Source organism: Cavia porcellus, unplaced genomic scaffold (genome assembly GCF_034190915.1).
Source record: "Cavia porcellus strain 051 isolate PalLab524CR breed Dunkin Hartley unplaced genomic scaffold, mCavPor4.1 scaffold_6, whole genome shotgun sequence".
Lineage (NCBI taxonomy): Eukaryota > Metazoa > Chordata > Mammalia > Rodentia > Caviidae > Cavia > Cavia porcellus.
The window spans coordinates 64,723,227-64,738,543 of NW_026947489.1; the positions used below are offsets into that span (position 1 = coordinate 64,723,227).

A 15,317-nucleotide genomic window follows, 5' to 3' on the forward strand; every position below is an offset into this window, starting at 1 on the left:
GTCGGTCCACAAGGGAGGCCTCAACTGTCAATCCCACCTCCCACTTTCACTCTTATGGCACTAACCTCGATGTCCACGGGCGAGCAGGAAAGCAACGCCCTCCCACCCCCACCCCAGGTGGGTGCCCTGCTCGGCTAGGGCGTCAAGGATCCCTAAGGCTTAAAGAGGAAAGAACTGGAAGGAGATGGGGCATTAAGTGACAGGGAAGCCCAGGGGATGCAGAAGGAGTGACTGCATAGACCCCAACCCTCTCCACCTACTATCCCTAGGATTTCGGCTTTGCGACACCTGCCGGCTGGGAGAGGGGGAGAAGTGAAGATGCCGCTCGCCGGAGCTCACAGGATGGGGACGGGTTGTCTTTGCAGGACTGGGTCTCAGGGAATAATCAGCCTAATAAGGAGACTGACACAGCGGGACTCCGCACAGAGGAAACTGAGGCCGAAAGAGATAGTGTTGCTGCTGCAGGGTTGGAAATAGAACCCAGAGCCTCACTCATGACAGGCAAGCTCTGCACCACTGAGCTACATCCCCAAGGGAAAGGGTGTTGCCCCACACTGCTCACACTCTACGAGGAATTCAGATGTGTTACAAGGAAGACTTTGCCACTCCATTCAACCGCCTTGACACGGACAGTTTCCTTTTGAGATCCAGAAAGCAGAGAGGGGAACAGAGGGCCCAGAGACCAAGGAGCACCCATTTTCGCAGCTCACCCACCCAAAAGCGTTGAAAAGGGTGCATTTCTTCTATGGCGCCGCAGAACCGGAGTGGGAGTAAAGAGGGCCCCTTCGCACTTCGCCTGGCTCCAGCGCGAGAGTCCAGACGCCGAACGGCAGGAGCGGCGGCGAGTGGCCAGCAGGGGGCGCCGCGGCCCAGCCTGGACGCGGCTGGAGCTGGGGGCTCGAGGGGCGCGCGGGGCGTGGGACGCGGGGCGCTGGGCGTCTCGGCGCCTCCTGGGCCAACCTGCGCCCCGGGCCGGCGCTGTGGGGCCTTGCGGCCCCGCCCGTGGCTAGCGGAGCCCCATCCGCGGGACGCAGCTGCCGCCCCCAGAGGCGCCCAGCCTCCGTCCCTGCCTCTTGTCCCACCTCATGCGCGTGCCGCGCCCCAGCTCAGTACAACCCACAGAGCGCACGGCGCCGTTCACTTCGCATGGTAGCGTTTTATTGTTTTCTCGATTTTTTGTCGTTGCGTTCTCGCTTCGGAGCGAAAAGTGAAAACCTGAGGTGGAGCCCGCGGGCTGGGCCGAGGAGCCGGCAGGGTGGCTCCTCCTGGCGGGCTGGGGGTGGGAGCGACTCCCTCAGCCAAGGATGCCCACCCTCGCCCTGTACAATATAGATGCTCATGGAGAATGAAAAAAAATTAAATGCTATGAGTTGATCTCTAAATATATGTACACAGCAATGTACACCTTTGAATAAATTAATACCAATTTGCATATTCTGGGAACCTTAAAGCTTATTTACACAAATTACCATTTATTTCATAAATATCTTTTTCCCCTGGGGACTCAAGGCAGAAGTGCCACTCCCTCGCGGCCGGGAGCGGGAGAGGTGCCTGTCTGCGGGATGGACGAGGTGGGGGAGCTAAAAGCCCGGGGCCCTTCCCAGCTCCTGTCTCCACCGCTTTCTGTCCTCCTGGCTCCAGCACCCCACCCCGACCCCAATTTCTCACGAGGTCCGGATCCAGTGCTAGGTCCCGGACTCACTCTGAAGCTCCCACCTCTGGCCTGTGCACCTTCTGCCTTCTGAAAGGACCTGGGACCAGGGGTGAGGCCTTCCTGACAGAACTGGAAGACTAGAGACCCCACCGATGTCACCTTGACTGATGGCGGAGCAGATCTGGACCGAGTCCAGTGGCTCCAAAGCAACTGTGTTCCCTGGCGGCCTGGTTCCTGGTTGAGGCTCAGGGAGGCACCCCAGAGCCCGGCTTGCCAGATGAGGCTCTATTCTGGTTGCTGCAGCCCGCTGTTGTCCTTTATTTAAATAAATACCCATTCTGTGCTGTACACGTTCCAAGCAGTAGGGGCAGGCAGCCCTGGAGGCCTGCGTGGCAGCGCGAAGAACCGGGCAGCCCCTCACTTGGGTGACTCCCTGCCGGGCGAGAGGGCTCGCTGGCTCTCCAGCCCGCTCACCAGTCTCTGGATGTTCTGCAGTTCACTGGCCACCTCCTTGGCAGAGCCGCCAGGGGACAAGCCTCCTCGGGATGAACCCCCTACTTTTCGGAGAGCCAGCTCGGGCAGGGGGCTGGGTTCCCGGCTGTTGCCACCTGCAGCCTTGGAGCCCTCTGCTGCCAGCCCAGTAGTGAGGAGGCCAGTGCTAGGTGGGATGGCGACTGGAATCTGGTAGGGGCTGAAGCGCAGGCGGGGCCGGGCACTGCCCAGGAAGGGGCTCCGGGATAGGGAGCCTGCGGCGGCTGCGGCTGCAGCTGCAGCACTGGTGGCCGGCAAAGCTGAGGCGGCTGCGGCTGCTGCTGCCATGTAGGTGTAGGGGTAGGGGAAGAGGCCTCCGAAGGTGGGCATTGGGATTCCCTGGAAGGAACAGAGCAAACCGAGAGTTAGATATCCTGTTGGAAGTGTTCCTGAGGGTGGCCTGCAGGCTACAACTGATAAACCCTGTCCCACTGTTTCAAGATAAAAACCAGAACTTGCATAACTAAAACCACGGCAGCACAGGTAGACACGAGCCAGAGTGCCCACAGCCAAACCCAGTGAGGGCACACATCACCGAGGTCATGATGCAAAGGCTGGGTGCCATCAAGTTCTGTGCTGGCTGTCACATCAGGGGTGAAGGGAAGATGGCAGGTGTCTAAACTAGCTCAGGCAAAGGAGGAAGTCTGGTGGGCAAAATGCCAGGTGGCCAGCAGGCAGCTGCTGTCTTAGGAGGTGCTGGTCATTTGGAACTACTGCTCCCTAGGGCTGGGGGAGCTGGGTAAACTCTCCCGCCTGCTCACCTATCCATGAGTCTCTTGCTTGGGCAAGGACCAGGGCACAAGAGCCAGCAGGTTATAAGCTGGTCTGAATGTTCCACAAGTAACTGGCAGGTTAGGGGAAAATGCAAAGTCTTTGCCTGTGGACAGCAGAGCTGGCCAGGAAACCCTGGACAAACATCCCTGAACTCCGGAGGCCAGCCGACTTTTGGATGATCTGACCTTTGAGATAATGACTCACTCCCCAGAGTGTGCATGTGGGGGGTACCTGGGTCAGGAGGGGGAAAGCACCCTTCCTGAGAGGGTCAAGGCCCACAGGGCATTTTAGATCTGGCATCTCAAGTTGGGAGAAGGCTTCAGATCCCTAAGGATCTGCTCTGCCTGCTAGCCTCGGCCTGGAAACTTACCCACGGCCAGTTCTCCCAGTGGGTGCCTCCTGAGCTGGCTACTCTCACCCTGGCCTTGCACCTGTAGACTAGGCCCTGTGCAGGAGCCCTGACTTCCCTGTGACCTCTATAATGCCCATAAACAGCACCAGAAATTTGTTTATGAAGGAGGCATTTCCACGCATGAAGTCTAGGGTACAGATTAACCTTCCAGACCCGGGACCGACTCTCCAGGGACTTCCACAGGCTGTTGGTGCCTCAAATCCTCCACACACCCAGGTGCTGAGTGTTGAAAACTCATTTCAGAGCCCCGCCCCCACCCCCTTCAGAACCAAAGGAGCTTTCTCAGACCTGAACTCTTATTTTCCTTCCCCTCAGATAAGATCTCAAGGGTTCAATTTGCCAGAAACCTCAGAGGGAAGAAAATGAATGAAGAGATTCCAAATCTTTCCACAAGGAATATTCCACCCAAGTAACCAAAGAGGCTGCCCCCTCCGTCGGATCTCCTTATTGTGCCGCTGGCCACATTTTCATAAACTCTCCCCCGAGAGCTCAGCATATCAAGGGGGCCCTAGGGAACTGCGCCCCCTCCTTTTCATGAGATGTGGTTGGGAGTATTGGGGGGATTCATGGTAGGGGAAAGACTGGTCCCATCCTTTGTCAGGAGAGGGGACTCCCTAGAGAGCTTGAAATAGGCTAGAGATGTCCAGGAGATGGACCATATTTGTTGTTAAATATCCAGAAAATAATGCAAAATTTCCTTTTCTAGGACAAGCCTAGGCTACTCTTGCCTCTCAGAATGGTGAGACAAGAGGTCTTCTTTCCCAAGACAAATGTCCTGACGCCAGAAGCACAGATTATACAAAAGCCAGGGGCAACCCCCCAAATCCTCCCAACACACACACTTAGGGTTGAACCCTGGTCCCGATGGATGCTCTCTCACCGAGTCACATTGCTAGTCCTTTTTAATTTTTGTTTTGAGATAAGGTCATGCTAAGTCGTTAAAGTGCACAGGCTGGGCTCAAACTTATCCTCCTGCCTCCACCTCTGGAGTAGCTGAGCATGCAGGAGTGCACCACCTTTTCTGGCTTAATGGTCCCTCACTTTTTGCTGGGGTTATAGAGAGAGAAACAGGCCCAGAGAGGCTCAGGGACTTCGCCAAGGTCACCCGGTAGCTAGAACCTAGGCCCGTGGTTTTAATCTCTCAGAACCTAGCTGTCATAGTGAGTGACCAGATCAGGGTCCGTGGGTTAGCCCAGAACTGTGATCTGACCTCCTGGGGGGTACAAGTGCCTATGGCAGCCCTCAAGGCCTCCACCCACCTCAGCCCCCCGGAGGGGCTTTGCTTCCCTCTTGCCAGCTGCTGCCTGCTACGGATCTTACCTGAGATGCCAGCATGTGCTGGGAGAGGTGGAACGGGAAGGGTGCTGCAGTGCTTGCTGCGCTGGCCGCGGGACCCAGCCCGCCTGCGTCCAGCCCCGCGGCAGTTGCGGGCCCAGCGCCTCCTCCATTGCCGCCTCCTCCTGCCACCGAGGCCAGCAGGTGACCCATGCCCATGGCAGAGAAGGCGCCGGGACCCATAGCAAACTGTCCTGGGTGTAGGAAGAGCGGCTGGCCGGCTCCCAGGGGCCCAAAGAACTGCTGCCCGTGCAGGTGGCTGGAGAAGGCCAGGCCCGGCAGGTGTCCTGCGCCCAGCGGGGATGAACTGTCTGTCTGCACCACCAGCGGCGCCATGCCGTGCTCCTTGCCCTCGCCAGCCTCCTTGCGCCCTTCGTCCTTCCGCCGGGCTTCCGCGCGCTCCTTCTCCAGGCTCCGCAGGCCAAACGGACCGTCCCCGCCGCTCTCCCCGTGTTCCTTGCCTCTCTCTGGACTGCGCCGCTCCCGGGCGCGCTCGGGGTCGGTCAAGCGATGGGGGCTGGCGCTGTCCCGAGCCGGACTGCGACCGAGGGCCACCACGGCGCGCTCCTCGCCCAGCCGCTCAGGCTCAGGGTCGCTGTCTGCGGGGCACTTCTCCGCTGTAGGGAAAGGACGAATGCGGGGTTACAGGGGCCCAGACAGAGACAGATGAGAAACCCTCTCGGGGTGTCCGGGCCCAGTCGGCCGGGAAGACTTGAGAAAGGCCACTCTTGGGGAGGCCGAGTCCGACGTGTCTCTAGAATCCGGGGAGGGGCAGCTGCTGGTCAGCTAGTTCAAGGCCCGGTATTTACAGTGGAAGCAATTCAGAAAAACCGTGTTGCCAGCGAGAGGAAACCTAATTGCCAGAGTTGCGCTCTCCGCAAGCCTAGCTCGGAATCCAGATGCGCTGGTCACCAGGAATGGATCCCACAGCGAGGGCCCAAGTTGGAAGCCCTTCCCCAGACACCGGGTCACCCTTTAAAATTAGCCAGGTTGAGCAAAAGTCCAGTTTGGCGCCCTAAGGGGATGCTCCCGGGCACCCCTGCTCCCTCCCCTTAGCCCCACCAACAATCGGACCCTCACCGCGGGCCCGGTGCAGGCGCAGGGGACTGGGCGCTGCGCCGGGGGAAGGCGGCGGTTCCCGCGCAGGGGGAGGGTCGCAAGAGGAGGCGTCCGACTCAGCGCCGTCGCGCTCGGGCTTGCAGTGCTCCTCATACAAGCGCAGAGTGGGCAGTGTCAGCTGCTTCCTGGAAAGGAGCAGAGGGAGCCGGTCAGCAGAGAGCACACCCCTCCTCGGGCTTCCTGCAGCCCGCCACACCCGCCACAGGCCGTCTGGATTTCGCTCACCTTTTCTCCCGACGGCCGTTCCCCGTGTCCCGGAAGCCCTTGGCAAATGGGTTGTTGTCGATCTTCAGCTGTGTAATCTGCGGGGACCGAGCAGGGGGCACTAGGTCAGGACCTAGCTCTTCCAGCCGGCTGGGGGCACCCTGAGGTCAGCAGCTGCCGGCTGTAGCGTGGGGACCCGAGATTTGGTGACTGCCTGCTTAGTATGGGACGCCTTGAGGTGAGGCCAGCGGCAGGTACGGAGGAAAGTGACAGTTCAACCAATAATCCCTCAACACGCAGCCACAGGCCCAAAGCTGTGCACAGAGTCCAAATTGGCCCAACCAAGCAAACAAGCCTGTGTGGTCTGTCGCACAGGTTAAACCACTCCGTACCTAGAAGCATGCACGGATGCAGCAGTGCACACACCAGTTGGCAGGTACAGGCAAAGCCGAACCTCACACCCACGGGACACGCACACACACACAGAAAACACACACACAGAGAACCAGATGACTTCACAGGCTTCCACCCAGATCCAAGACACCCTAAAAGGAGCACGCCTGCCAGGAAACATCTTGGTTCGAAGAGACGAAGGACTCGCACAGACCCCTTTTCATGTGAGGACAGCAGTGCTCCGGGCCACAGAAGGCTTAGTGGGGAGGACGCACTGCTCCACTAGGAGACGGTAGAAAAGCAGCAAGTAGAAAAAGCCCTCGAAATGGAAGGAAAATTCTCCCAGCATCTCCCGTTGACCCAGAGTACTACTCAAGGGGTTCTTTGGGGGGCCAAGTACTCCGTCCCACCCTCTGGCTTCCTCCAGGGCTTTGAGTTCTTAGCAGTGGCAGAGCTTGGGCAGATTGCCTGGGCATCCTCTTTTCATTTAAATTCCCATCCCAGAATCAGGAAACTAACGAATAAAACGTAAAAATGTCAGCGCTGGTTGGAGTCCCTGCTAATTGCTAGGTAAACATCACAGAATTGTTCCAGTGCCCCAGGGAGAGTAGGTCCCCGTGAGCCCAAGAGAGTCTGGGGTTTTTCTGAGTGAAAGATCTGGAGCTCCAGACCAGACAGAGAGCACTCAGAGCTGCGGGCAGGGGTACACATATTGGGTCAAACCTTGGGCCATCTGGGGGTACTGAGCCCACACACCTTGTCATTCTGGTAGGCAGTGACAGCGATGAAGTCGGTCTCCGGGAACACATAGGTGCGGAAGGTGCTGTAGGGCAGCTTCAGAATGTCGTTGGCTCGCACGATGTGAAAGCGCGGCTGGTACTTGTGCATGGAGTTCAGGATGGTCTGTGGGGAGGAGGAGGTCAGCCAGTGGCCCCCAGCCCTCGATGGAGGTCAGATCAGGCCTGCCACCCCCCCACACCTTCTGTCTGTCTCAGTTCTGACTTTCTCTCCTCTTTTCTGGTTTTTCTCATTTGTATTTTTCTTTTATTTTCTCACACTTTTCTTTCTTATAGCTTCTCATTCTCCATTATAGTTTTCCCCAGTTGGAAACAGAAATTTAAAAAAGCAGAAAAAGAACTCAAGTCCACTCTTCACCTTGCTTCCTCTTGGCATTGCAAAGCCCCAGAAATCCGCGGAGAGGATATCAGAGGGAGGGCACCAACTGTCCTACTCAGACCTGGCAGCCCTCTTTACCCAATCCAACCCACCTCCTCCCATCATTTTCTGGGCCCTTGGCTCAGGCAGAAATAGAGAGACCCCCACATCTCCTCCCGGTTAGGCAGCTGCCTGTGAGGGGAGGGAAAGATCTCAGGGAGGCTGTAGGGGGTTAATTTCATTTTTAAATCCCCAAGCTTTGGGAAAGGGTAAGGGTCACAGTGGGTCATAGGCAGGTCTTTCAAGCTTAGCCCCCTCCAGGCCAATATAGGGGTGACTTCCCCAGGACCAATGTTGCCCAACCCAGTCCCCATCACACCTGCCTCCGGCTTGATTCTGGACAGAGGGGCATTCAAGACCTAACTGGAATTGAGATTGCTACCCGCCACCAGTCAGCCCTTCCCTAGACTGGCAGAGCAGAGCCTGGAGGCCCAGGCCCGGCCAACCCCGTGACCTGGGCAGAGTATCCTGGGGGTTTGGCTGTACTTCCAGGTGAACAAGGACTCCTGCCACTCCCCTGTATCCACCTAGCTGCAGAGTGACCGTTCAGCATCTTTACCCTCTCCCTACTATGCCCGCACTCACGAAGCCATGCTTGTCGGAGATGTTGTTGGTCAGCTTTAGCTTATGGAAGGCCACAGGCTTGGCCATCCACTGCTCCCCAGTGGCTGGGCTATCCGGGTGGATGTACATGCGTTTGGGCATCTCCGGGTCAGCCTTGCCTGCCACCATCCAGCGGGAGTTGTGGAATTTATAGCGGCAATCATCAGCGGCCACAATGTCCATCAGCAGGATGTACTTGGCCTTCTTGTCCAGGCCACTGACTCGCACCTTGAAGGGGGGGAACATCCGCCTCGGAGGGAGGGAAGCGGGAGATGCCATTGGGACCAGGCTCTTGGTTGTTGGAGGACCCCTGTTTCACTGACCTCTACCCCATCTGTAGATACAGCAGCCTGGAGGGTCTTTATTTTCCTTTCCTGCTGTCTGGCAGCTCTACCTTCCTCCCACTGCTCAGGAGACCCCAACCTACAGCTGCTACTCCAGGGAGATGCCATTTTTGCCTCTTGAATCCCTTCTTCTAAGGTCTCCCCTTGGCCTTGGGCTCAGACCTGGGGACTCACTTTCTGACCTGAGATGAAGACCCCTTTCAACAAAGAAATCTAGGCTTTCTAGAAATACATTGATTTCTACTAAATCTCCCTGAAATTCGTTGAGAGAAATTACACACCAGGTACAGAAACTACCAGAAATAAGTTTAGAAGGGACTGGCTTTGGGCACCAGGCTGCAGTCCCGGTCAGGGGCCCTGACCCTGCAGTTCGGGAGAAGAGGGTACGACTGAGGCCTGATTCTTAGCGGCTGAGGGGAAAGGTGGAAAGGCTGAGAACAAGGGCTTTTTTCTGGCTCCAAGGCCTGGGGCAACGAGTGGATACCTAGGGAGGAGCTCCCCGGCAGGACAAGACTCCCAGCCGGTCAGCCTGAGGCTTACTCCATGGCTGCTGGGATCGCGGCTTGGGCCTGAGGCTAGTGGACTCCCAACGTCGGGGCAGGGAGTCAAAACACGCTGCTCCCCTGGAGCTACGAGACGACCCGGAGGCAGAGAGGCCAGACCGCTGAGCTGAGCGACCGGCAGGCCGGGCCTCGGGCGCCTCTTTGGCTTTGAGTCCTAGAACGTCTGGAACTGTTCTTTAGGAATAGGTTTTCGTTTTATTTCACGGGGAAGGCGGAGTTGCGTTATTATTTTTTTCTTTCGAAGTTCACCCCAGTACCAAACAAGAAAAGCTACTTGGTTGTCTGGGGAGCGCCGCGTGGCGCAGGCTCGGCGGGTGAGTGCTGTCGGGTCCCCGGTTCAGCCGCCACCCCCGGCCCCGGCCCGGCCGCCCTACCTCCCGGACTTGGTGATGACCATCTCCGTGCCCAGTTTGTGGAACTGGTCCCACAGCTCCTTGGCCTCCAGCGTCACCTTGGGGTCGTCCTCCACCTCGTCCTCGGGCTCCAGACTCTTGAGCGAGCGCAGATGCGCGGCGGGCGGATGCGGGCCGAGCGCCGAGACGTGCAGCCCCGCCTCGGCCGCCGCTGCTGCAGCCGCCGCCGCGGCCGCTGCCCCCGCCAGGCTCGGGTCGGGCAGAGGCTTGGCCAGCGCGCCGGGCGGCAGAGCGAGCGCCGGGAAGAAGGAGGGCTGCGCCGCCGCCAGGAAGGCGGACATGGGGAAGTCGGCCGGCCGCGGCGCGTGGAACGGGTGGTAAGCCATGGCGCTGGCTGCCAGCGCCGGCTCTCTCATCGGGACATCCGGCCCAGGCGCCCGGGGGCCGGGGCCGGGGGCGCGCGGCTCGGACCCCCGGCCCGGGCGGCGGCGCGCGCGGAGGACGGACGGCCGGGCGGCTGGCGCGGCGGCGGCTCCTCCCGGCTCCCTGTCCGCGCTCCGCACCCGGCGCGGGGCTCCGGGCGCGGGGGAGGAGGGGGCTCTGCGCTGGGCTGGGCTGGGCAGGGCTGGCCGGCTCCGGCGCCGGGGACCACGCGCGACTGGTTAGATCTTGTCGTGATCTCTGGAAAACTGTGACTATCTCACATGCCCTGCCCTGCTCGGATCCCCTGCGCTAACGAGCCAGGCCCCCCTTGATTGCTGATTTTACGCTTTTTGGACCAATTGTGGGTCTCCGGGGGCGGGGTTTTGACAGCTCAGGCCAAGCTCCGGCCGGGAGGGGGGGCCGGGGAGAAGGTGTCGGAAGCCTCAGCAGTAAGAAAACATGTCAACGGAATAAAATATTAACCAATGACGGCCCGGCGGGCCCGAGACCCCTCCCCCTGGCCGGGCCCCCACCCCGCGCCCGCGCCCGCGGCTGCCTGCGCCAGGACCGGGAAGCGTGGAAGGCCGACCTGACCCGCCGAAAGGGCCGAGGCGGGGGGCAGCGGGCCGAAGGCCTCAGGGAAGGACCCCTAACCGCGTGCCGGCCCCAAGTGCAAAGCATTGACACGTCCCCGAGAGGAGAGGGGGCGCCCTCCTTCTCGCGCGTCCGGAAGCCCGGCCGCTCGGGCCAGCGCCCCAGCCTGGCCTCCGACTTGGCTCCTGGTTGCAGCCCGGGTCCCCGAGCTCCAAGGGAGGCTGCGGGCGCTGGAAAGCGAGGCCAGTGGGCGGGCGAGACGGGAGGCTCGGGCGGCCGAGGCCCCGGAGCGGAACCCAGGTGGCGGGAGCCGGTGAGTGGAGCCACAGCGCAGCTCTTATGGGGCCCGCGAGGGCGGGAGGGACGCGGCCTTTCGCCAGGCAAACGCGGGGTCCCCTGACCCTCGCCTCGCCACACAGGAAGACCCCGGAGGGATCTGGCCAGGTCGGTCCTTGTCAGCCCCCGGCGCCCGCAAAACGGGTGCTCCAGGCGGGGCCGGTGAGCGCACCTTTGCCTGTGCCCAGGGCGGCCCCGCGTGGGCTGACCCTACACTCCGGCCCTCCCCCGCGACCAAACGATTTTTCGCCGCATCCGGTACTGGGGTCTCAAGGTTTTCTTTTACTAAACTCTGGCATCCTGTCTCGGCTTCCAGTCACTTTTCTATAGTTTGTTTCCGTCTCTGAGGAGCGCAAGTCTCCCAAATTCGGGAGTGCGGGATTCGAGGCGTCTGAACACCTGTAGTTGAAACCCCCCCCCCCGCATCAGTGCGCTTTCCTTCTGTTTTCTAGGAGCCCCAGTACCCCGCCCCACGCCGCGGCTGAGCGTGTGTGTGTGTGTGTGTGTGTGTGTGTGTGTGTTTTGCGCCCAGTGTGGCGTCCTCTGTGCATAACGAAAGCCACAACTCCAGGTGTGTCCTGAGAGAATAAAGCCATCATACACCTGCCCCACATCGGTCTCGGACGGACTCTTGGGCAGACCCCTTGGGATCGTGTTCCGAAGGACCTTTCCAGCCCACACTGGCCACGGGTGACACTCCCACCCGCGCAGCCAATCCGTGCGTGCAGCTCCCCTGGGCCGGGAGCCTGCATAGTGGGCACACACTCCCACGTCCGGCGGTGACCCGCGCAGCCGACTGCGCTCTGCGCAGCTTGGTGTGGGGACCCAGTTTCTGGGCGCCCACTCTGGCGAGTAAAGGCCCATCGTTCCCAGCGGTGCGGGGTTGGAATCTGCAGGAGCTGATTGGCCTCTTCGACCTTTTTTTCTCCCTACTTTTCTTATCCAGTTCCAGAGTCCTCGTAATTCCTTACCGCCCCGTACCGTGGGCGCCAGCCCCGTGGGGTTGTCTTCGCTGCTTTTAGTACCTTGACTGCTCAGAGTGAATCTCCACTCCACGCAGCACAGTCTAGCAACCGGGAAGTGATCCGCTGTAGCTCTGCGTAGTCTCCACCTCAGACGAGATGTGGCCCCACAGGGAGGGAGGTGTGTGCCCACGCTTGCCCGGTCGGTGATACTCAGGGTAGCTTTCCTGAGCCTATATTCAGTTGTGGCCGGGCTGGGAGTGTGTGTGCATTTTACATTTTCTTGGGTAGAGTTCGTAGCTGGTCCTGGAGTCCGAGGACTCAGGTGTTAGAAATACGCAGAGCTGGGTTGTTTGCCCAAGAAACCTAGAGGCAACGGTGCGGTAGCTGCATTTGGGATCCACCACCCCACCTACAAAACCACGGCCCTGCCCAGCGGTGGTCACAAGCTGCGTCTCAGCCTGTGATCCCACCATCTATCCTGCCCCACCAAAATCACCCCAGGTCCCGCAGTGGCCGCTCTCAAGGTTCAGTACCCACATCCCGCAGCCCCCCATCTCCAGCTTGGAGATTCAAGGCAGCCCTGGAGTGGAGCCGTGAGGCTCCCAGCTCCCGCCCCGCCCCTCCCCCGCCTGAGTCCACCCCCACCTCCTTCCCAGGAATTGGCGCCCCTGGGGGAGTCCCTGGGGCCGAGTGTGCGTGTCTCTTTAAGAGGCCCCGGGGGGCGCCTCGCCGGCCGCCCGGGGCTAGAGGGGGAGGACACGGGCAGGGGCGGCTGGCGCCAGGCGGCCGAGGCTCCACAACAAAGCTCCGGCCCCTGTCACTTCGCATCGCCCGGGCCCCGCAGACGGGCGGGGGACGCGCGCAGCCGCCCCTCCCTCTCGAGGCGGCCGGGCCTGGGCGTCGGAGCGGCGCGGCCTGCGGCTCGGGCCCATTGCGCGTGGTCCTTGCGCGCCGCGTTTCCCGCAACCGCTAAGTCAGGCGCAGACGACCTGGGCGGATGGGGCTGCGGTCCTGAGCCTGCCCGTCGGTCCTTTGGCGCTGTAATCTCTTGCAGGGCCGAGGGACATGCTGGGACCTCCTCTGGGTTGATCTTCAGAGTGGCAGCGTCCGCGCCGGCGTCTTCGCATGTGACTGGCGTGGGTCCGCGTGGCGTGGATGGCGGTGCGCTCGGCGTGTGTGGCCTGCGGCCGACGTGCCTGCGAGTGACCTGGCGCCGGCCTGCGTCCGGCACTGAGGGAAACGAATGTGCGGGAGCTGAGCTCGGTGACTCTTGTGGCCCTGGGCGGGTGACCATCTGTGGATGCCACTGGGCGCGACTCAACGCGGGGGACACTCCCGCGACAGAGCTACTTCCCACCGGGCTTCTCTGCTGGACCCGCGTCTCCCAGATCCTTGGCGCCAGCCAGCCCTGTTCAGCAGCCCGGCTGGGCTCCCCTGCGGTCCAGGGTCTGGCCAGGGTGTGGGCCGCGGCCTCGGTGACCCCAGCCCGCAGTGGCCTAGCCTGTCCCGTCCACTTACACAAATTGCGGCTGACAGGCGCGCAGTCTCTCTGGAGCCGCCGCCCGCCGGTCGCCTCCCTCCCGCCCCAATTACCCCCGCGCAATGTCGGACCAATGGGCTGGGACGGGCGGGGGGACGCAGCAGAGCGGGCGGTCCGACCCCCTCCTGGCCGAGGTCTTGGTCCAAGACTGGCGGCCAGACGGCTTCCTCCACTTAGATCTGGCCGTTGTCTCCCAAGATGATGCGAAGGCGAGGTCCAGCTTAGTTGTGCTGGGCCAGGACAGACCTGGCTCTCAGGGGCGTCGCTCTGCTCCTGAGAGGTCCTGCGGTGGCCTATGAAACCAGGCTATGCCTGTCTGCCCGACTTTGGGCGACTTCCCAGAGTTTGGGGTCCCCGTAACCCTAGGACCTGCAGATTACTCACTGCTGCCAGCCATGGCTTCGCAGGTCGCAGTTGTCCGCTTGGGAGGCAGGGGTCGGTAAAAATGAGGTGCTAATCTTGAACCTGCGTGTGCATGGACATGCTAGCAGGAGATAGTGGTGCAGGTGTCTGGGGTGGCAGCACCATGAACTGGCATTCTGCTGAGTGGCTAGAAAGAGGGGGTAAAGCTCAGGAAAGACCCTTTAGCACCGGCCCACCTGCGACAGAGGGGCGGGGCTGGCCGGCCAGCTGCTCACTAGGAAGTTGATTTGCCTTGGGATTCTCTTGATCGGCTTTGGGGTGGGAGGTGTATGGTTTGGACGCCAGCTGAGCTGCCCCAGACACTCCCATGCTCCTGCCCAATGACCACCTGGCCCAGGCTTTCATCCTTGGCACCTCCCAAACACCTTTTGCTTTCCTGACCTGCAGCTTCCCCTTAGCCTAAACTGTTGTTCTGTCCCTGTTCCCTACTCCTCTCTTTTAGTGTCCTTTTTGTTTTTTTTGTATCATGGATCAAACTCATTACCTTGCACTTGCCAAGTAGGCGCTGTGCCACTGAGCTCTATTCTGCCCTACTCTGTTTTTACAGACGGGACTCTGAAGCCCCGCAGTCTATTCTTTCACCCAAGGTCACATGGCTACTGGTGACAAACCTGAAACTGGGCCTGGAACCTTGAAAGAGGCACAGCACACCCAGCTTCACTCCTTGGAAGGCGGTGATGCCATAGCTGCTGAGCTACAGAGCTAAGGAGGGAGGTGACATTCCAGAGCCTCCACACTTCTGCGGGCTCTTGCACTGAATAGAAGATACACCGGAAGCTCTCTTGCTTTGTTTCTAGGGCATACATGTGTTGCAAGAGGGGCTGCTTCCCAGATATAGGGCAACAGGGCAACAGCTTCAAAGTTAGCCAGGGACTTAGGCTGGGAGCTTGAGTCCTGTGGCGGCCCAGAAAGGACAGGTCAGCTTGGATCTAGGCCCCTCTGAGGGAACCTGTCCAGGCATGTGGAGCAGCAAGGGGTAGGCCGGGGCCAGCTGGCCGTGGTGCTCCATGACCTTGGGCGAGGCACTGCTGTGCTCTGGGATTCAGACTTATCACCTGCATACCAGCGACCCAGAGCATTCTTAGGTACCTTCAAGTTTTAGAAAGTCTCTGATCTTCCAAAATGAAAAACTAACCCAGAGAAACAGCCCCATCTGTGGCTGTTGGCCGGGCCTCTGCCTGCAGAAGCGCTGGCCCTGTGAGGTACTTGTGTGTCTAAACCTGCGTTGGAACGCAGGGCCTCTTTTCACATCAGGCACCAGACAGAGTGTCTCTCTTGAGTTGCCAGTCCAGCTTCCATCAGCCTCTCTGCAGATCATGAAGATACTTTTCCTCCCTCAGACTTGGGCAGGCCACAGTACTTTGCCCAGTGAGCAGGTAGTGCTTTGTGAACCAGGGAGGCCACGTGGCTTGCTCAAGGTTACCAGGGTTGGCCACAATTAGATTCATGTTCTGATACCCTTTAGGTAATGCTATCATGAGGTCTGCTTGGATTGTGGGGGGAGGTGGCTATTGTCCTGGATTTTATCTGTGGAGG

General features: G+C 60.1%; 1 protein-coding gene across 1 annotated transcript; it reads right to left on the bottom strand.

The window, feature by feature from the left end:
* Positions 1-1,136: 1,136 nt before the first annotated feature.
* Tbx2 (T-box transcription factor 2) lies at positions 1,137-10,239 on the bottom strand. Its single transcript, XM_003469575.5, has 7 exons — positions 9,522-10,239; positions 8,223-8,490; positions 7,179-7,325; positions 6,051-6,127; positions 5,787-5,950; positions 4,692-5,323; positions 1,137-2,524 (listed from the first exon to the last, which is right to left on the bottom strand). Exons 1-7 carry the CDS (start codon positions 9,914-9,916, stop codon positions 2,072-2,074), a joined length of 2,136 nt encoding a protein of 711 aa, XP_003469623.2. The 5' UTR covers positions 9,917-10,239; the 3' UTR covers positions 1,137-2,071.
* Between the last annotated feature and the right edge of the window lie 5,078 nt (positions 10,240-15,317).